This window comes from Aythya fuligula, chromosome 7 (genome assembly GCF_009819795.1).
Source record: "Aythya fuligula isolate bAytFul2 chromosome 7, bAytFul2.pri, whole genome shotgun sequence".
Classification (NCBI taxonomy): domain Eukaryota; kingdom Metazoa; phylum Chordata; class Aves; order Anseriformes; family Anatidae; genus Aythya; species Aythya fuligula.
This window is the reverse complement of record NC_045565.1, coordinates 9,643,425-9,665,884: the sequence shown is the minus strand read 5'-3', so window position 1 is coordinate 9,665,884 and position 22,460 is coordinate 9,643,425. Positions and strand designations below refer to the sequence as shown.

The following is a 22,460-nucleotide window of genomic DNA, read 5'->3' as shown; positions in this document are numbered from 1 at the left end:
GAAGTACTAATTTTTTTCTAATTAATTAATTTATGGTAACAGAACTCTAGAAGACAGACTGCTTTCCTTCTTTCTTTAAGGTTATTTGAAAACTCAAGTGTATTCCTTGCTATCGATATGGACAGGACATCTTCCTTTATCAATTTATTTCAACTGACTGGCTCTCAGACCAGAACAGTGGTGCTGTAGCAGCAAAGTCTCCTGAACTCCTGACCTGGTCACTGTCTGGGGCACAACCATCATAACAAAAAAGAAAAAAAAAAAAAAAAAGGCATAAGAACACCAAAACCCTTGGCAGCTCATCAAAATTCCAGCCTGAAACTTTTATCTTGTCAATCTTTGATCCCAGTTTGAACCAAAGGACCTGAAGCTGTCCAGGGCTTGTGATTTTCTGTCAGCTAGCTCTGTAACAGGTACATCTACCAGCCTCAGTGAGCTAGGGAATACTGATATCACTAATTCTGCCCATGGAATTCATCTTGATGTTTCATTTACATGCATAACGCTTTGTCACTTAAGTCAATTGAGGATAAACAATTTTAAACTGACAGACTCTAAAAAATATGACAAAAACATGAGATAAAGCCACATTTACTGGTATATGCACTTACCTGTAGCATACCTTGTCCATTGCCTTCAATAGTGCCCTCATAGGTGACATGTAATCTAGACAGTTTTTTCTGAGATCTATCATTGAGGAAAAAAAATATTGCACAGAAAAGATGATTACAGGATCCCCAAAGAGACATCCATTTAAGAGAAAACCCGTCTAAAACCTAGCTTTTTATGCACCTAAGCGTAAGGTGGTTAAAAAAATCCAAAGGATTAAGGAAAATGCATTTGCCTTTCTGAAACAATTTATTAAGGCTTAATAACACAGTCAATGGTTCAGTTTCTCCACCTCTTTCATTACAAAGCCCCAAAAGTGAAGTTTCATTTCCACATTTTTCACACGAGTCTGTACCACATTAACTTGCTAACCAGGAAAAAAGCTGCAAGCATAGCATTTTAATTCATTATATTTTCTGTCATTTCTGGCATCAAGTCAGCTCTCACTTTCTCTCCTCTCAAGCAACAAACAAAAAGGTATTACTGTTTTAAAAAAATCTCTTAAGACTCGTCTGCTCCACAGGCAAACAGATACAAGCTCCAGTCACACTAACTGTCGGTGTCCATTCACCCACTTCTTTCTGTTCTTCTCTCCATAGCAAGCCAAACCAAACATTATTTTCCGGATCACTTGCTGGCCTGAATCAATTCAACTTTAATGGGATTCAGGTTAATCACTAAGCAAATTCTTACATTTAACGAGACATTTGACTTACCTTTCCCAGTCTGGAAACTCTTGGAGACTTTGCCTTGTAAACGTCACCAACCCAGTAGGTTCTACAAGCAAACAAACACCAGGGGAAAAAAAAAAAAAAAAAAAAAAAAAAAAAAAAAAAAAGTATTAACTGCTAGGCTTTTAGATTATTTTAATTACAACAAGCATAATTCCTGACAGAAACAGAAGTTAACTTCAAAAGCATGTATGGGTTTGAGGAGAACAAAAATAAATTTGCTTGCTCTAAAAACAAACAAAAAGCTTTCAATAAATGAATGCTTCTCTACAAGGGAATACTGTTATCAGTGGCGCTATATATATTGTTATTATATTTTTATTTATTTATATTTATTTATTTACAAAATTAAGCATTCACCTGTTGACAACATCTTCAGTTTACATAGCCCCTACTGTATTCCTTTACAAGGAATTCAATTACCATTTGCAATAAAAAAGTTGTGAAATTATTACAGTCATTTATAGAGCTAAGTTACTATTGTCTTACTAATTCCTTTCAAAACAAACAAACAAACCAAGAAATTGGGTCTTAAAAGTGTAATACAAACTTTTAATTCAAGAAAACAACATGCAAAAATGTCATTAAGTAGTTTGAAGTTATAACATTAAGAAATGTAATACAGTAGTTTTGATAAAGCATGCTCCCAACAGATTTCTGATGCACAGGGGGCCAGAGACAGCTGCAAAAATTTTAAAACACTACTAAACTAGTAAGAAAAAGCCAGTACACTACAGCCCTTCTCACTTACACACATAGATCACAACTTACATTTTACCCCAGAGATTTATTTCTATTGACACTGCTGAAAGTTTGTTAGCTGAAACAGGAGGTAGCATTTAATTAGTTGTGAATGAAAATGATGAACTAAAGATGGACTGAACCAAGTACAAGGATTTCTATAATAGCTTGCAGCTGTTTTCCTATTTAGAACAAACTCTTCTGAGAGAATATGAAGCTAATAGTGAAATACTGACACAAAAAGAGAAAGTTCGATAAAAATTCTGTAAGATATTGCTGCAGATGCAACATATGCAACAGCAGTAAAATCCCTTTCTCCTAAAAATGTAATATATAAGATCTGATACAGTTCATACTCTGATAAATATATTTTTGAGAGTTTATGCAGGCATTCAAATTAATGGCAACAACAGAATATTTGACCACGCACACTAAGGAAACTACCATGCTAATTTCTAAAAGAGCTGAAGACATCCCACTTCTTGATACCATTTACTTTATTTTAAACTGGGAAAAGTTCACAGCAGCTTTGTTTTGGATGAACAGAAGGGAAAAACCTGAAGTATCAACACAAGCAAGGAAAAACCACTTAGAATTAAAAATGTCATGGTCAGAGGACTAAATGGGCATCCTACAGGAAATCTGAAAACTGATCCAGAATCTTTAAGCAAGAGATAGTACCTGTAATTTTAATGGCTATATATGTTGTTAAGTTCCTTCTGCTTTCTCACTCTGGTATGGTGCACCAAGTATTTGCATATATTATACACACACACACACACACACAATATGTGTTTATGGATACAGAACTACATATTTGATATATAGCTTTTATATAAATGTGTGTGTAAAAATATCTGTATGCAAATACAGATATTTTAGACATACATAAAAACACTCTTCAGAAAAAAGGAACAAAGAATAAGCTCCATGCAAAAAATGAAATTGCATGTCTCATCTATATGGGATAAATTGACACTAAGAAGAATATCAGTGCACTCGGTGTGCTGCCTTTTGTTAGACATTTCCATCATAATGCCACATAGCCATTTCTAAATTGAATGGGATTAAATTCTTCATGTGTCTGCTTCATAGCTCAAAAAAAAAAAAAAAAAAAAAAGAATTACAACAAGAATTACTTTTTTCTGTGACTCTTCTAAAATAGCAGAAAAGCGTCTTAAGTTTCTCAGGCTTCCTTGGTGACCGTCCTTCAAACAATCTGGAAAACAGACATAGAAGCAATTTGATTAGATTTCAGGGAAACACACCTCGCCTAATTACTACGCAGTATGTAAAAACAGAAAAGCAGTTTGCCCTCCGTAAAGTCAACCACTTCTAAGCCACAAAGGGGCTGTCCAAGCAGTTCTTTCCATAAAGTATTTACTCACAAGGCTGCTACACTGTGCCTCCATTGCCTTGATCATGAAAAGAAACTATGCCGTTCATACCACTCATTATTCAGATAACAGGCTTGAATTCTACACAAACACTGAGATGATGCATTTCCCACAGCTACTTGGAAAGTACGTTTACGTGCTTATATGTGTAGTACACTTTAAAGGCAGACAGTCAAAACCATACACCTTCATAAAAGCACATTCTTCAAAGTAGAGCTGTTTCTTAGGTTCATTCACTCGATAAGTTTCTGATGAAATGATAACGAAATATCCATCTTTTATTGATTTTGTAATATCAAAAAATATAATTTCAATATGAATGTCCAAGAAAGCTATGAGTTTTATTTGCAGCAGACTGTCTTGAATTGAAATCAGTGACCCGGAGTGAAAACAAGCACATTGAGTATTCCTGGATCCAAATGCCTTACCCTACTTACAGCTCAGTGAGTTGCAGAAGAGAATATAATGCAACTATATTGCTTTGAAGAGCTGCATCATACCAGCAGCATTTCTAAAGAAATGAATCCTCCCCCTGCAGAAACGGCTTTATCCACTGAGCTACTACTGGCATTCTCAAACTCATCTGTAAAAAACTAAGCATTAAAAAGAAGCATCCAATTTTTAGCCATTAAGTGAATGTATGCTTTTAAGGTTAACTGAAATATTTTTACAGCGTCATCCATCTTCCAGCAAGTTGAACAGGCATTACTTAATTTCACTTCCAATAAAGTGACAAGGCATTGTTATTGGCAAAACATAATGGAATTTATCTGGAAGGAAGAATAGTGGGGACTTCAGAAATAATATCTTTTGAACAGGAAGGTCACTAAAAGATGTCTGATACAGTGAAAGCCCTGAGGATGTAAGGTGCAACAGCCCCCATCCCCTCCAAACAAACAACACAACACAAAAGCCACAACAGTGAGGAAAGCAATGACACAACATTATTCATTTCTTTCCATGCATTGGAATGATAACCTGCCTTTAAAAGCAGAATACTGTCAGGTAAACTTAGCTTTTAGTGATAAAGCAAAATAGATTTTTCTCCAGTATTTAAAAATTCTTATGGGATACGCATGCTGAAGACATAAATTTTATCCAAAATCTGTTTTAAGTTACAGAAGCTAATTTTAGGTTGTCACAAAGGACTAAATAGGTATACTGCATGAAATCTGAAACCTGACCCAGAATCTGTAAGCAAGATGTAGTACCTGTAATGTTAATACATTTAATAAAGGTTGGAAAGGTCTTATAAAAACCTCAGTCTTGGAACAACAAATTAGGACTTTAAGAAGGCAAACTTTATATGTACATGTCCTACTTTAAAACGGACCCATCTCTAAGTTCTAGCATGGGGTTGTGCTTTCTCAACTAGTAAGGGGCTCCATAAAAAGCAGTTAAGTCTTTATGCACTTAAGTCTTGCCTAAATCCCTATGTTATCTCTGACTTTTTATCTGGAAGTTTTATTTGGTATGAATCCTTTAAACTGGTTAGTTTATATATTAGCCTAATCATGCCTTCATCATTATTTTTTTTGCCTCAACTTCAACTTGAAATCTTGCTCATGTTGCACATTCCCAGGAGTGAGTTCTTCATGGCACAAAGGCAGTACATGATTTAGCATAACTAGCACACTGTGCTAAAAGTCCAGAGCTGAAAAAACTATGCTTGGAATAGGCAGATCAAGCTAAAAGGGAACAACAGCAAGGCAGATGAACTCGGTTTCATCCATTACAATTACTCACCAAAATGTAGTCACCGTGTCAGTAGGGAATTTTAACCAAATAGACATTTTTTTTAACCTGAAGTGATCAGCAACAGACTGTATTTTCTCTTGTTAAGTGCTGTGATAAATACCTCTTTTCTTTCTCTCCTGGGATTAAAGCTAGAGTAATGCTGATTGCTTCGGAAATCTCATTTACAGCAGATAAATTCCCAAAACACATTCTATAATTACAACAATAAGAGAGATCTGTACTTCTGTCCTGCCTTGTAGCACTGGGTAAAACTGTTAAAGATTATTAAAGTCACTGTGGCGACATGTAGACTCTTTCCTAGCTAAGTCAGACACCTACTTCAATTTTTTGAAGAGAAATCTTCTACATGAGAAAGAAAACACCAACAACAGCAAGATCAGCTACTGGGAATATGCAAAAAAGTGCTCAATAAAAAAAATTCTCAACATCCATCAATAAACATGCAGTAAAGTTTTAAGGCAATAGTTTGCACTGTTTCAATATTTATTATTGCAAAAACAGGTGCTCTTATTTTATAGTAATGTTTTCCTGAAATCTTAGGGTGGAAGAAGTATTTTAGAAGTATAATCAATATTCTGCTTTCTGAAGCCTCACTGACTGCAAATTCAGAATTGTCTTATTTTCAACCAACATTTCTACCTTGGAAAGGCAGAAGCAAAAAGAAAGGCAGAGCTCTGAGGAACCTGCTTGTAAATGCCTCGAAGAGCACCTCACATGGGGCTGGTGCGTTGGAAACTGTAAACAGTTCTCTAACCAAAACCTAAGTTGTTTTTTTTTGTAATGCTGAAAACACCATGTTGTCTTTTCAAGAAACACAGATGCAAAAGAGTGTCAAATACACAAATGGAAGAAACACATTCTCACGTGGCGTTTTATACATCTAAAGTATCTTGGCAAGTGGTCAATCTGAAAGGTACTTCTAAGGGTACCCTTCCAATGAAGCAACATCAACATGATCTAATAACATGAAGAGCTACTCAGAAGTGTTCTTGGCATGCAAACAGTTTACTGGGGAAAAGCTGAAACTGTTTAGATAAATGGTTTCATAACGCACTGCTTCTGATTAAGGTGTAATTCAAAATATAGCAGCTTACTTGTAAACTTTAATTTCCAAGGAGCTAAACTGATCCCTTGATGTTACACCAAGAATTGACTCTGTAATTTCCCAAGCAGAAAGAACCATTACAACCTTGTGATTTAGGCTGCTAGTTAACATGAATTTCCTATCAGTATTTCCATTCCCAGCCTGCATCTTCCCACCCCCAGGCTGCAGTTTTTTTTAAATGCTCCTTGGCAAAGAGTACACGGGTGTTTCTAACACTGAAATTGGAACCTATCCTAAGGCCCAGAAAACTGTCAACACTGTAACAACACGCAAAAATGTGCAGTATGGATTATACTTCAAAGCATCGTACAAACTTCCCATTCATAAATCCATGACATTTCATATGTGCTGCTTGCAAAAAATACGGGTGCACAACTTTATAGTTATGGTCCCCACAATTCACCACCTGAGCTTTTTCCTCAACTACCACAGGTACCTTCTTACAGAAAGAGTACTTTCTTACAGGAAGAAAAAAATTTTGTACCATTCATAAAAAACATTTTTAAAACAATGGTTATTTAAAACTTTCATCTTTTTTAATTCCTATTTTTGTGTTTCATAAAATACAGACAATGCTACCACAGTAGTATATGTATTGGAAAAAATAAACATATATTATGTGCTCAAAAAACTTTTTCTCTTGGGGTGCATGATCAAAAAAGTTTGGAGACCCCTGCCCTAGACAGTTTTAAAAACTTAAATGACAGTTGCACAATCTAAGACGAGGAAATCATCTTAAACAAATTAAAAATTGGAATTCTTACATACAATGTAAAATAGAAACCCTTACTAGAAAGTCCTGCTACTACTGAAAATAGTTTAAGTGAGAACTAAAAATAAAGCTTTTCAATAGCAAAATTTCAATTCATGTATTTTGGACTTCATAGGAATCAAAAGCAGGATAATCTAGATAAGAAACCTGCCCAGAGACAAAAGGCAGACAAAATAACTTGCTCTGTGAGAGCACAAAAGGAGAAGTCACTATCTAGATCTCACACTTCCAGCACAACCTTAAGTGAGTCAAGTACAGCAACATCAGTTCTGTTTTTCTGGTGGCTAGTGTACGTCTTCCCCATTTAATAACCCAAATCCCAGCTTTCTGAATTAAAACAGCCTTCTATTTCTGTCTATACAGAAAGCAATTTAGAGGTTTTGAATTCCCTTGGCATCAAGTGGGATAAAAACAATATATTCAATGATTCAACCTCATAGGCAATTTCTTAATTACTGCTGTGTTATAGGTATAAGCTGTCATCATCTCAAAGTTATTTAAGGCATCATACCATTCAACACCGTTTTGTTTAATTAGGACTCCATCTTTGGATTAAATATCAATTTTTAAGATTTGTATAAGCATACAGAAATTAAGCAATGTGACTTTGTTAGTCGTCTAGAGGCTAAAACCACCTTTCCTTCTCACATACAACCAGACTCCTGCTCTGTACTTTTCATTTTGTGCTTTCATTCATTTTGGAAAGCAACTTGGAGTATTTTAAGTTGCTCCTAAGAAAAAGCTTTAGTGACTTAGGAGTCTAAGAAACAGCATGCTGATATATGACTGATGGAATGATAAAAATGCTAACCCCAAGTACTCAACACCAAGAAACAGCAGGGTAAAATGTTTCAAAGTGAACATCTAACCCAAAAAGCTTTACCACAGCATGGTAAAACTGAGTTCTGAAGTCAATGACTGTATTTACTGAGGTATCAAAGAAGTACTCAGAGTACTGCTGCAATCACCAGAGCAAAGTAATTACTAGACTTGTTAGGAATGGCGTCCTTCTAAGCCATCTATTTAAAGATCATTTCATCATCCACCACACACGTTGATTTTAACTTTTCCCAGGAAATGATGCTCCACTGAAATCTATGCTAATTAGTACATAGACCTAAGGCAGGTGTAACAGGACCACTGCCTATAGACAAAGAAAACCTAGAATTACTTTTCAGAGGTGCAATACATCTCTCTGTCCAAATCAAGTTCTCTCAAAGTCACTAGATAATTTATTCCCCAGAGAACCCTCATTAGTGTTGCAAAATGGATGTTGTTTATGAAGAGACAATTGCATTACTAGAAAATTAGATTTCAATTCTCCTGTATAAACGTACCATAGTTTGCCCATTTCCTTTCATATATTATACAATCCATAAAAGACATATATATCTTAACTACTGTTGTTGGTTTTTTTTTCTCCCCTCATTTCTAATCACTTGAAATTACTTTAAAAGCTTGTTTGATAAAGATGAAGAAATTCAGTCCTAGTAGAATGCCGGTGGTTTCAGACCAGAGCATCTCACTAAGGTATGTGCTAAAAGATCCACCAGGCTTCTGTTACTAGACATGCTATTTTTAATTGTATTACAGCCTCGCTTGCTTTGACAGGAACTATTACAGATGCCTCATATCTCCAGTTTAATTACAGTAGTTTTTTGAAAAAAAGAAAATAAACAAGTTATTGCAACTTGACACTACAGCTAAGAATGGTTCTTCAACAAACCAGTTTCCATTTCAGTCATCTAGAAAACAGATTCGAGATTGCAGGGTTTTTTCTTTATACTTTTCTTTTACATATAATCAGACTTGATAGTTTTCCAAAATTACCAAATACTATAACCTTAAGATACACAGGGAAGAAAAAACTCCCCAGAGCAAAGTCTTATATGACACTGGACTGTATCGGGTTTCAGTATCTTCTCAAAAATAAATACAAGAAAGCATTGTTCTTTCTTAACTTTGATATATTTCATGAAGGAAAATGCTTTATGAAAATTCTACACTAAAACACGAAGTATCCACAAAGAAGATTCATTATGAGTATTGCCAGAAGAAAGTGCTTTAAAATGTGAGCATCATCATAATCTGAGATATGATCTCCAAAGAGTCAATACAACTCATTCTTTACATTCAAACTGCATGCAACTTCTACGGGAAATTTATCAGTATGAGGGATAAAATGAAAAATATAATTATTCTTTTTGTATGTTACAAAAGCATATTTTTCAAATTGAACTTTTAAATTTTGGTTTGATGTTTGGTTTGAATGAAAGCAACGCTTTCTGCTGTTTTGTATGATTTAATTATTTGGCCACTGAACAGATGTCATTCCATCTACTAAAATTCATAACCATTCAAGCTCTCAAAGTTAAACTATGAATGCCATTATATTAACTACAATTTTAATGAATTATGTCATTAATGACTTAAGAACTGTAAGAGGCCGATCCTTGCCAAGTTCTAAAGGAAATAATTTAATTAAATTTCAGAGTATTTCATTATACAAGCAACTTTGTAGCATGATGAACAATCAAACTAGACACTCAGTGTAACAACATACCATTAACCCAAGTGCTTCAGTGTCAAATGAGGAAGGCTCGCTCTCCTCTCCCTTCATCCAGAAACACAGACAGGAGAGGAGGGGCACAGATGATTTCTGTTAATACTAACATACAAAATGCCCTTCCTTCCAATCACTTGCTGCTGTTAGCGCATGCACCAGCATTCAAGCCACATGCCATCATCCCTGCAGCAACAGTGCCAAGCACTGCTACACCAGAAAGTACTAAACAGAGGAGGAAAAAATGTATTCTTAATATCTTATACACACTCAGCATCTGTCATTTTGTCAGATTCATGTCTTGATTGGGCGTAGACAGTGGGTATCACAGTATCCTACTTAACACCACATAGAAACCTACAGCAGGGCAAAGACTGGAAGGGAGAAGGGAACATGACAGCACTTAAAATACAGAAAACATAACTACTTTATAGTGGATAAACAGCTACTGATGTTTAAGTCTGCATAAAGTGAATTGATATATGATTACTGTTTAAAACTGTAAACATAAGAAACAGATTACACTCTTGTGTTTCTAACTTAAGGCACAAGTTTTATTTTTTTCAGTCTCAGAGTTGAAGGAAAGAGTGGAAGGAAGCCTTTTGTATGAACGTATAAGGTGCATGCACAGTGGAATTAAGGAACACAGCATTCGCTGAAAAAAATTCCCAAATGCTAGCATGCACTTAGTAATTTTACTTTATTAGGGAATCATGGCAGATTTACTTTTTTTTCCACACCCAAGAATGCAATAATTCATTCATAGTCATGCAGCAGAAATTATGCTGAGGAAAGAACCAAGTCTGGAAAAAACTGCAGGTTCACAATACTGTGGGGAGAAAGGGCTGCTGTGTAGAACAATTTGCTATGCCCATCCCTAAACAGAGCAGACCAATAGCCTGTAAAGCCTTTAAATCAAAACACCAGTAAAAAGAAAAAAAAAAGTCACAACAATCTTAATTTCAGCCATTATTGCTGCCTTTTGAACACATCCAGCTTCTCATGAAAGGCTTTTCTGTAAAACCTGAGGATACACACTGCAGCGGAACAAACCTTGTCATCTTGTACACAGAAAAAATAGCTGAAAACATGACATTTTGTCTTTTCCTGCTCCTAAAAAACTTTTCAGGATGAGAAAATACAGGACTGGCAGGAGGAAGAGAAATGGGATACTGCCCATCCTCCTCCCCTTCATTTTAGATTTCAACAAAGTCAGGTTATATACAGTAGCATGATAGAACACAGTGCAATTTCTTGTAGTATTCTCTACACCGCTCACTTCAATCTCCTGCTGTAATCCCGTCAGTTCCTCTCTCACAGACACATTTGCTCTTATTTTATCTACTGCTAGTCACACCTCTTTCCTATTTCACTAATCAAAAAAATCACGTTATCAAATGCAAAATACCACGGGAAAAAATAACCTTAGGCCAACAAATGATTAAATAAAAAGGATCACAAAGATAAGCCTTCTTATACAAGAACACACAAAAGCATGCATTGACAAACACTGAGGAACGCACACTTTTAAACCTCAGGAGAAAGAGGACATCAGCATTCCTTCTTTTCTCCAGTTTGGTTACAACATTCTTGCATTTAGGCAAGTAAAACTGCCTTTCTACCTTCTGTGACCAAAAGCAGAGCATTACTTCAGACACAACACAAGAGGGAAGATTGCCTGTTGTATTATCCCTTTTAAATAATATTACAGGAATTTACTAAGAGTAATAGCACTACGAAGCCAAGTAAGAAAGAGCAAAGGACTGACCAGAATAAGGCAAAAATCCTGAACAGTTAGAGCTTTTTACTGGCTATTCTTTAAATCTATGGCAGTAATTTATTTACCTAATAGTTTTCCAAGGCTTTTTTTGTATTAAAAGTAGTTCAAAACGTTATGTCCAGAGTTAACCACTACACTAATACTGTGACTTTATGTACCTGTGCAATGTTCTGTGTGAATTTATTTTAATGACTTTGCAGCATTTTATTCTACAGTTGATAATTTAACTGCTTGGTTTAGACTATCTTTAAGGTACAATAAAAACCTGATACAAGTACTTTAAAAAACAAACAAACAAACAAAAACAAACAGTCAAACAGGCCCCTGTCCAGAACCTTGCTGTCCTCTCCCACTACTCTGAACATAAGCTGCTTTAACGAATGGATGGTTACTTCTCACTTATTTGTACTTAGGAGCTGATGGTGCAAAATACGCTGAGCCCCTAGGGGGCACAAATGACCACTCACACTTCTCTACCCCACTGCACTGCTGGATTAAACACCAAGTCAGGAAACATTTACCAAGTACAGCTTTCTGGTCTCTCTTCTGAAATACTCAGTGTAGAGAAACTTAAGCTAACTCTTAGCACCAAAACCAGTGTACCAGCACATTTGACATGATTTATTTCAGGAAGTTAGAGCCTAGTGTAGCTCTTACGACACAAATGTTCAAGTGCTGGATCACAGGTAACACTGCATCTTTGTATCTCGTCTCAATGTTCAGAGCATATATGCTACGTGTTAACTGTGGGGGAATGAGGAAAACCTCCAGATGATGATCTGTCCAAGACCAATAAACCTAAGGTTAATCCACATGGAATTGTACGGAAATGACCAGAGAAAAGAAACTATCTATCTAGGAGTCTGTGCGAACTACACTATCCTGCAGCAGAAAATGATCTCATCCCTTCCCCCATTTATAACTGAAATAAGGACATTTATGCAATAAAAGATACAAAGAAAATATTTCAATTAAATCTATATGCATGCTAGTATTGAGGAAAAAAAAAAAAAAAAAAGAATAAGGGCTTGTTTAGAAATCAAAGTATTTTCAGTTAAATTAATGTTGTGGTCTTAGAAGCTTCCTAGACTAATTTGCAGGACAGATTTATTTTAACATGAAGCTCTACAACTGCCTTAAAATGATAGGCAGATGTATGGTTACTGAAGAATCAAGTCCTAGTCCCAACTCAACATGCCGATCACTACTGCTAACACAAAGGAGACAACAGGAACATGTCTGCGGAAGCCCTGACCTTTAAATTAAATACATACAAAATATCTGAAGCAAAACCAAACTAGGCCATTCATAGACAAATGGATATACAGAAGCAGGGAACTGCATCAGTTTATTTGTGCCAGTGTGAGAGTGTGCCTTGTGCACATGCGCACAAGGAAACAAAAAAGAAAATATTAAACAATCTTCCTGCATGCAAGTTTTTTGTTGCCCCCCCCCCATTTTTATTTTTATTTTTATTTTTTTTTTAAGTAGTTGCATAGCTTTCTTGTCCCTTAGAGGTAAGAAGAAAATAAGAAGAACACAAACTACTGAAACAAGTGAGCACAGTCTTCTAAAAACATGGAAGAGGAAAGAGGTTTCTACCTGTAAATGACAAGTACAGTATTTTTACTGAAGGGTTAACAGTTCCATTTACTACAGAGTGCCATACCTGTTGAAGTTAATGTCTGGATAACTAGAATACTCGGACTTCATCTTCGCATTGCGACGTGGAAAAGTACAGAAGAAAGCATTGGCCAGAAAGCTAGCAATCTGTTCTTGTGACATTGTGATGGAGTGATTCATCTTTTGTTTCAGTAGAGGTACTGGCTACCAAGTGGGAACAAAAGAAGTGAGGGGAGGGAGAGCCAGGAGAGAAGGGAGGGAAGGAGAGAGAAAAATAATTAGCTTACCCATTTTAAAAGAAAAAACAGCAGTGCAAAATTACATTTGTTAAATTAGAGCAAGAGTAATTTAGGCCATTGGCGAACCCTTTAATCAGCAGCACCATTAAAGTCAAGAACAGTTTATTCAAGACAATTGGGAAAAAGCTTGCTTGACAAACTGCAGATTTCTAATCAATAATAATAATAATAAAAAAAAAAGAGACCAAGAACACACAACTTATCAAACAAAACCAGGGGAAAGAGAGGACAAAAAATAGACAGGGCTTGCAATTCCTGGGCAATCTTAAAAACCGAATTAAAAAAAAAAAAGCAATTTTGACAGTTGTACAGTTAAAAACCCCTAATGAATGTTTTCAGTTACAATAATCAAGCATTGTACTTTACAACGAAAGGTGGAGGTCACTCCACAGATCATCCTATGACTTCATTTTTTTTCCATCCTCCCTGAACTAGAAAACGGACTGATAATCTTTGCAGGAAGTATAGGATCATTGATTCTTTTATAATCTGAATGAATAAAAAAAAGCACAGCTTCATTTTGGTTTTCATTTTGGGGTTTGACTCTAGTTGTTGTTGTTGTTTTCCAGTTTAAATAGAAACAAAATTGGAGGGGAACAAACCTGAAGTGTTACACATCTTCCATTTTATCAGGGTTTAGTCTATTGATATGGAATATTCCCTCACCACATTCAAGGTAGTTTATTTAAAAACAAAACAAAAACAAAAAAGCAATAAAAAATGCACCTCTATTTACCAAGGAGTCAGTAACAATTATGATAAATCCCCTTGGCAGAAGGGAGAGAACAGAGTTTTCACTTCTTCCAACACTCAGCCTTCGCCATTAGCCTAGCCCCAGCAGAGCTGAGCAGCTACCTTTTAATCCTTGCAGTTATGAATACAGAAGTTGCTGCTAATTTAGACTGTTGAATACACAGCCCTGTTTACTCCACAACACAAGTTTTCCTTCATTCTTGTAATTACTACATTCACTGCATCTCATTCTGTTTTCTGCCTATTTAAGTAACAAGCTACATTATGATGTCTGAAATCACACAGGTAGAGGGGGGGAAAAGAAGTCTGAGAAGCTCTCAGTCCTATAAGCCTACAAAACTAGGTTATGCTGAACAGTATATTTTACTGGAACAAGTTTAGCTTCATATAACCCAAAAATGAAGTCTGACGAAGTCCTTAACCATTTATTAATGGTTAAGAACTGGCTGTACTGGCTAACAGTACATCTTTATAATAGGCATTACTACATGAACTTCTGAATCCTGTGTGTTACTTTGTGTTCAGAAACTTCTTGGCAGTCTCAAAAAATTGTCCTACCAGTGAAAGCAAAAGCTTCAATATTCATATTGCTTGAAATTATCTACCTGTCATAGAACATCTTCTGCACGAAGTAAGAAAAAATTTGTTGAACTTGCACCAGTTCAACAAAAATCAGTGTAGAAAATTGTGACAAAGGAGCTTAGAAGTTAGTCCTAATCCTGCCAGTGTGTTATCATGCAACCTCACTTGTTTGACTAGTCCTATTCACTTCAACGAAATTATTCACAGTAAGGCTTTTATTAGCTTTACAACCCACAGAACTGATTCCTGTAACAAAGAATTAGTTGAAGTTTTTATGTGCACAAGTATTGCAATGCTCTAAGTAGGATAAAGTATGCTCTCACAGAATGCTTTATGAAAACATTACTTCTACGCTCTAAGAAGTGAAAATCAGGTGTTTCAAGCTTATTGAAGTATTTCAGTTGATAAGTGTGATTCTATTATATTGTTATAGATGTGTATTGTCCATTCTGTTCCCTCAGCTTCAGCTACATTCAATACAAAAGCTATATCTTTATTAAGAATATAATGTAAGCTTGATCTTTTGACCCTAGCCATTAGTTTCAGTTTGCAGAAAACCGGTCTGCCAGAGAACATTTTACTAGCTATGTTTACTTACCTGTGTGCAGATACTAGGGAGACAAAGCGCAAGCTTGACCATATCAGGAAGAATGGACTGAAACAAATGCTGGGCCTCTGCATCTTCAAGAACCTATTCAAGAGGGAAAAAATAGACCTTTTTATAAAGAATAATTTAAAAAAATAATCTCAGAAATAACTGTACAAAACAAGTTTGTGAAGGCAGGATGCATTCAAAAGAAATGGAAGGAAAAAAACAGGTTCTATTAGCTTAATTCAAATCCATAGCATTTATTATCATAGTACCTCACTGCATTTTACTATGCAATAATCCACTAAACTGAAATATACAAACTATTCTCTCTCTCTAAAAAGTTGCGTGTCATCAAATGCACTACAAAAGAATCTTGAATAAGTTAGTTTAACTCTTTTCAAAGCAATGAACCAAATTCTCCACTAGTACAAATCACTACATAACCACTGAAGTACTGGCGTGGTTTGATTTACTTTCATATTCAGGCCGTACACCAAGGCAAGCACCTGTAACGTTCTCCTGTTAAGGACACAGGAACACACTGTGGGGCAGACCGATGGTCCTCAGCAGCAGCAACAGGAAATGCTCTAAGAGCACGCCAGCCTGGCCACTCTGCTCCTCACCCCCATCTCATCACGTTCCCCCAGTACCCACAGCCACCGGATTACTTTTGTTAAAGGATGCAACCTGCCGGGTCCCTCAAGTTCTCCCATGCTGAAGCTGCCACCTCACCGGCCTCTTCCTGTAACTGGCTTCCCCAGATGGAGAGACCGCAACTACACGAGGTTTTTCAAAGCTTTTACACTCAAGACCTGGTCACACCCAGCCCCTCTGCCCCATTCTCAACTCCTTTCCTGACACTGCCTGGCCCGCAGCCTGTGTGTTTGGCAGCTTTGGCAAGTCCAATCTGGTTATCAAGTCAATGCAGCCAGAGCTGCCAGCAAGGAGCCCAGCTCTCTCTTCTAAGTTGCAAATGCCAGTTCCAAGCTCAACCAACGGAAATGAAGATGCCTACTTTCCAACACGTACTGTTCCCCATAAAACACAAGCTGAAAATATTGTTTGGAGGCTAGCAGTTTCGGATCTTCTGAGATCATTAAAATAACAGAAGTATCTCTGCTCTAGTCCATCCTCTTTCAAGTGATATGAAATGCCGAGTGCTCAGGAAGTTAAAAAAAAACAACAAACAAACAACAAAACAAATAGAGTACAAACAGCACACTGTGGGTATGTGTCTGTATGAAAGAATAAAATAATAATCCCAATGCCTACATAGTTACTTCCCATACATTACGTATGCTGCTCAGGGATACATACAAACAAGGTGAATTAATTGTGAATTGAAACAAGAACTTACAAAGAACAGCAAACCTAGGAGATCTGAAAATCATTCAATGGAGGAGGAATGCAACTAACTTTTTTTTCTTTTTTAAGACTAATAAATGTTCATCTCACTTCTACTGCTGTTGGCTACATATATACTTAGTTTTACACAGAATAGGTCAGATACTGAAAATTATCACCCAAACTTTATCATCATCTGCTCTAGCAGGAAACTTTTCCCTGTTCTTATGTGTGATGCTTTTACTTACCAGAAACAAACCAAATATGCATTTAAGGACTGAATTTCAGATCTCAATAAATAAAATGAATATGTAAGTTAAATCTATTCAAGAGATGACACTTAACCTCAGATGTCTACCAGGCTGTCAAATTCTGATATTCTCTCCCCTTCGGGTAACACTTCCTCTCTTCTAGAATTGACACATAAAGAGTGGCTGCTGTGCTTTGCTGACTGCCACAGACTGTACAGTATCACTTATCTGGTGACACATTACGGCACCGGACTTTGTCATAGCTGTCAAGGCTTCAACCTTCTCTTTATGCTTCTTTTAAAACAATATAACAATGGTATGAGACGATTTCTTCCCAAAGCAGAAGCAGGGCCAGCAACTGTTCAGCTCAGCTCTGATACAGAAAGAATACATAACCAGAAAGTTTACTTTTCAACTCTGAAATGCTACTTTTCATTCTCCTTATCTTCCTAATGTTGTACCAGAACAGCCTCCTTTCTAAATTATTCCCATACACAATTTTTACTAGACCTTCGCTAACAAAACCATCAAAATCGCAAGCTGTTAATGCTCAGAAGCATTTTCATTGGACTTCAGACAGATTATGCCTACATCAAAATGACAAATGGCTTTTTGTTGCTATTCCTACATCTAAATGACAAACGACTTTTTATTGCTGCCGTTGTATTTTTTGAAAGGATTGTCACAGGGTAAGTCACTTGAAGGACCCCACAACTTCAATACGACCACTACAAGAGCTAAGCTCACAAACCTTGCCAAGGAACTGCCAGCTCTACCCTTCTCTAATTGAACCAAGCAGCCTAAATGTCCCTGTTTTAAATGCTCCCCTATTTGGGCACAGCTCTTCTGACTTCTCCCAAAAACTTTCTCCCTAAAAACAACTCTTTGGGTGCAATATTCAGTCCTGTGCTTCTCTTGAGGCTATAAGCCATTACTGAACAGCAGCAATAAGTCAGAAGCACACAGCCTTCCTCACCTTTAAGTTCCTAGAGAACCAAGTAACTTGAGTCACAGCCACATCAGTGTAATCCTACCCTTACCTTTTCTGCCCAGGTTCTTCCTATGAGGTTTCATAGGCAGAGAACACCTGCAAAACCCTGTCTGCTTCACCCTCATCCTCTTGACCACCAAAGCAGCATACCAGCAGCTTTTTAGGCCACCCACTATCAGTACATGTTCTCAGCTATGCTCAGTGCTGTGTGGAGCCTGGTTTTCATCTGTAACACACTTCTCAGACGTAGAAAACAATAAAAAAAAAAAAAAGGAAAAAAAATGACAGCCATGGAAGGTAAACAGACTCCAGGATATGGAGTGCTGACACCTGACAGACATCCCACGATACAAACACCAGCATGGGAGAACCCTGCAGCAGCACAGAGAACACCTGGTCACAGAACTGAATACAGATTTATTTAGAAGGAAACCCTCTTTTCAGAAAGCAATGACTTGTACTGATATAAGAAGCAACCTATTTAGAGTCGTACTGCATATTCTACTTACTTATTGTCACTGAAAGAGGGATGTATAATTCTTCATCCTCAAATACACCCACCCACCCCATGTTCTTGAGATCCTTCAGCTTACTGACCCAACAGGAAAATAACCCGGGGGACTAGTGCAGTGGAGGACAGGTAAGTCAGAGCAGCCTACCAAAGGGTCATGCATTACCAACCCGGTGCAGGGTAGGTAAAACAGAACCAGACAGTCCCCTTGCCAATGGGCTACAAAGCAACTCTTTGCTGAAGAAGCAGCGTTGCAGTTAGTGCAAAGCTGTTGCAAGAAGAATCTCACTGAAGAATGTCTAGTACAGGGACACCTGTATTTTATTGTATGTATTTTAAAATTCAGTAACTTTATTCAGTAATGTGCTTTTAACTATATACAGTCTTTTTCAAGGCTGCAACTATGCAAACATTAAGAAAAAGGAGTGAATTTCATTTTTGAATGTTCAGTATTTGTTTTATAACTTAAAGAGTTCTAAAATACAAAATGGTTTTCAAGAGTTTTTGATAAAAAATACATTAGCTACCATAGCAATTTTGTTTTTTTTAAAAGAATTGATCTTTTTCTCCTTTCCTTATTATACATACATACCCTCTGCAGCTTCTTTCAGGGTTCGAAGCAAAACAAAAATATATTGTTGACTTTATTCATAGTCCTCCAATCATGTAAAAATTATTTAGGAATGGAATAAGAGCAGGGGTTATCTCCAACGGGAAAGTACATGTAATCAGAGTTACAAAACATGAATTGCCTTTTTCCAAAGAAATCCCTCAGCGATTTCATCAGTATTTGCAGTGGAGTGATTGACTAAACAAAAATGACTTAGGGCTCCAATTCATAAGATGCAAATGGTTCAGCGAGCTGTAGCAGAGGTAAGAGCTCTTAGCCAAACTTGCATTGCAATTTTACAAAATGAACATTTACAGAGCAGCAAAGAGGTCTAACTACCGCTGTAAGTAATAGCCTCTTGTCACTATAAACTAGTCCTCCAAAATGTAACGAATGAGCATGCCTGACAGTCCCAGCAAGAAGGATCTGAGGTAGCATGGGTTGATAGTGATGGTAGAGTTTAAATCTAAATCTGACAGCTCATCAAACCAAACCAGCTACACATACAGAACACAAACTTGGACACCTCCATCTATCACATGGGAAGACAGATAGAATAATCAAGTCAGCAGGCAAAACAAGATGCTAAGACAGCAATAGCTTAATGTTTTCAATTTGTTTTTACTTCCCCATATTAACTTCAGCAGCAGGACAATGACCACCTGAACCACGCACGTTCTTAAGGACGAAGAGGAAAAACAGAGGTCAGACTTCAGACTTGATGTCTCGTTCCCTAATTCTAATGGGTTTCAGCCTCCTTTTTCCTTCCCATCTGTCACAGTGCTGCCTGTACTTTCTTAGAACTGCTTTATTTCAGTTCCTGCTTGTAAATGCACTGTATAATCAGCTACTGCACTGAACTGCCTTTCCAGTGAGTTTTCCTAATTGCTCTAATGTAAGATCTCATAGGGTTACAGGTGGTAATGGCCTCCTAACTAATACATTAGACCAACTGGGTAACTTCTATCTACTGTATTCACAGTAATCTTATTCTACTAGTCTCAGGATTCTTTCCTCACTACCTTCAATTTGTCTCAAATAAAACAAACTCTGTATTTATTTACAAGACATTAAGATCTACATATCAAACACTTCCGAACTGAGAAACCTGACAGCAAATAGAAGCGTAGCATATAACGTATCTAGTTTACCTATACATACCATTAATATATCTCCTTGTCTTTGAATCGCAGACCTGAAGGAGGAAAGTGAACAAAGGAGTACTAGTCACGTTTTTCCAAAGAGGAAGACTAGCTCAGTGCCACATGCAAGAAATCTGGTATCAGTCTGAACCATGAAGCCTAATGCAACTCAGAATGGTTTTCTGAATAGAAGTCTGATCAACTTTTGTGATTTTTCAATTTTGGTGAGGATTACAGGGAAAACAGAAAACTGAAAAAAGTGAGAACTAATTTGGGAGAAAAAGGAGAATACGAACTTGTGTTTGAAGGCTTAATTTCTTAAGAAATTAAAAAGAGCATTAAAACCTTTTTTCTATTTGTAAGCATTTAAAATGATATTTTTCCCCCATTCAGTGCACAGACTGTACCTCCCTTCCAAGAGGTCCTCTATTGCTGACTTGAGAGAAAAGCTCTGTTGTGCTCTCACTTTTCTACATAATATTAGCTCCTGTCCACATTTTGATAATGTTCATAATTTCCATTTCCCACTTTTTTTTCCCAAAAGTGTGTTCCACAAAAGACCCTCCGAGACATCCTGAAGTGTCTCCCCTTAAGCTAAGGCTTTCCTTTGAGATGATGGTTATACAAAAACTTGTGTATTTAAGCAATCATGTAACAGATTGTTAGTGTACAGTATAATGTCTTCCTTTTCTCTTAATTCCTGAGCACGCTACACTTACATACTTGTTCTCCTCTGTCCCAAATAGAAGTCAAATGCTTTTTGTTCACTGTTTGTGCAACACTTAAACCTGGTTGAGTCTCCATCCACAACTAAAGCACTTCAGTGCCAATAAAATAACCAAGCCATTGTCCATTATATTCAAGTCTATTAGCAGAATTATAATACCAGAACTACACTATTCAAGTCTTTTACCAGAACGTAGAACAGCCTCAGATTGCCAATCTGCACTGCCTTCCTTACTTTCATTCTTTTCATAAGTACTTTTAAGAGTCAGAGAATCCTGAAAGCAGACTTTCTCAATGGGTTATTCGGAACAGCTGGGAAACAAAACAAAAAAGCCCAAACAAGTTCTTGTTAAGTGACTTTGAAAACTAGTATATTAATTTAATATGCATGAAATAAAAAGCTTCACTAAATCATACTCTCTGGAAAGTCTTTTCTTCTGGCCAGAGAGCAGATGAACTCTATTTAAACTTCTTGTGCCTCCACTACTGGCATACCCAGTACCTAGACAGAGACTTCAGGCTGCAGCACACTGACTTGTATGCATATGTACAACAGGCTGTTGGCCATAATGCAAAATATTATACATATAAACAAGGTTGAAACCTTGAAGCAAAGCACGGGGGAGGAATAGATGAGAGAGGGGGCAGGGAAAACCCAATGTTTTACTTTAGTTCCTATTTAAGTTAATGAACTTCTACAAGTCCAGGAAATAATAAACTCTCACCTGCCTCCTTTAGCTCCCTTACAAAACTAATTCAGTAGGAAACACACTTAGCTGTCAAATCCATCTCATTTCTTGAGCCCTTGTCTGATTAGAAACCAGAGCAAGGACAAAGTAATCTATGGAGGGAGGAGGAAAAAAAAAAAAAAAAAAAAAAAAAAAAAAAAAAAAAAAAAAGACATAACACAGGATTATGCAGAAAAGACTCTTATTTGAGAAGAAGAATGCTTCTGACATTTATCAAAACCACAAACTGACACTTCAAAAGGAAAAAGGAAGACAGCTTACAAGGCAGAGGTTAATTCACTTTTGTTTATTTTTTCCCCCCTGAAGGCTCATTCACGTCTTCTGCCAATCCAGCCCTGAAATGCTCTCTCAGGTGTATCATCCCTAACAACTGCAGCTTTGCTCTTAAAGCTTTTCAACATTCTAGATAAAGTCCAGTCATTTATGAGAGGAAAAAAAAATAAATATATTTAATTTTGTATCTCCTTTTAATGGTTTTAAAAACCCCTTTTATACTTCCTCTGTACCAGAAATCTAACCTCAACCACGCTCATTGGCAAGGAGTGAAACCTGCGTCCCAGCTCTCCCCAGGCCACAAGCAGGCTCCACCTGCACATGCCTGAAAAGCAATTCTATCCTGAGCGGAAGTGCCACAACCATATCCAAAGCAATGGCAGACTCCTGGAATGAAGAGTCAAATACCACTTTCCAAATGCTCCTGAGTTGGGAAGTACAAAGCACTGAAAAAGGCTATGGCCTTGTTTTTATAGCAGGGCCATAACACGAGGGAAAAACCTCCATCTTTCACCTGACTGAAAAGATGAGGATAAAATAGATCAGTTTCCACATTCA

General features: G+C 36.8%; 1 protein-coding gene across 2 annotated transcripts in view; it reads right to left on the bottom strand.

Moving 5' to 3' along the window:
• Nucleotides 1–22,460, bottom strand: part of PARG (poly(ADP-ribose) glycohydrolase) — a 65,923-nt gene that overhangs the window by 19,288 nt on the left and 24,175 nt on the right. For both annotated transcript variants that reach the window (XM_032191046.1, XM_032191045.1), the window contains exons 8-12: nucleotides 15,312–15,404; nucleotides 13,126–13,283; nucleotides 3,221–3,300; nucleotides 1,326–1,386; nucleotides 612–687 (exon numbers count right to left, since the gene is read on the bottom strand). In XM_032191046.1, the coding sequence (XP_032046937.1) occupies nucleotides 612–687; nucleotides 1,326–1,386; nucleotides 3,221–3,300; nucleotides 13,126–13,283; nucleotides 15,312–15,404 (468 nt within the window). The remainder of the gene's footprint in view (nucleotides 1–611; nucleotides 688–1,325; nucleotides 1,387–3,220; nucleotides 3,301–13,125; nucleotides 13,284–15,311; nucleotides 15,405–22,460) is intronic.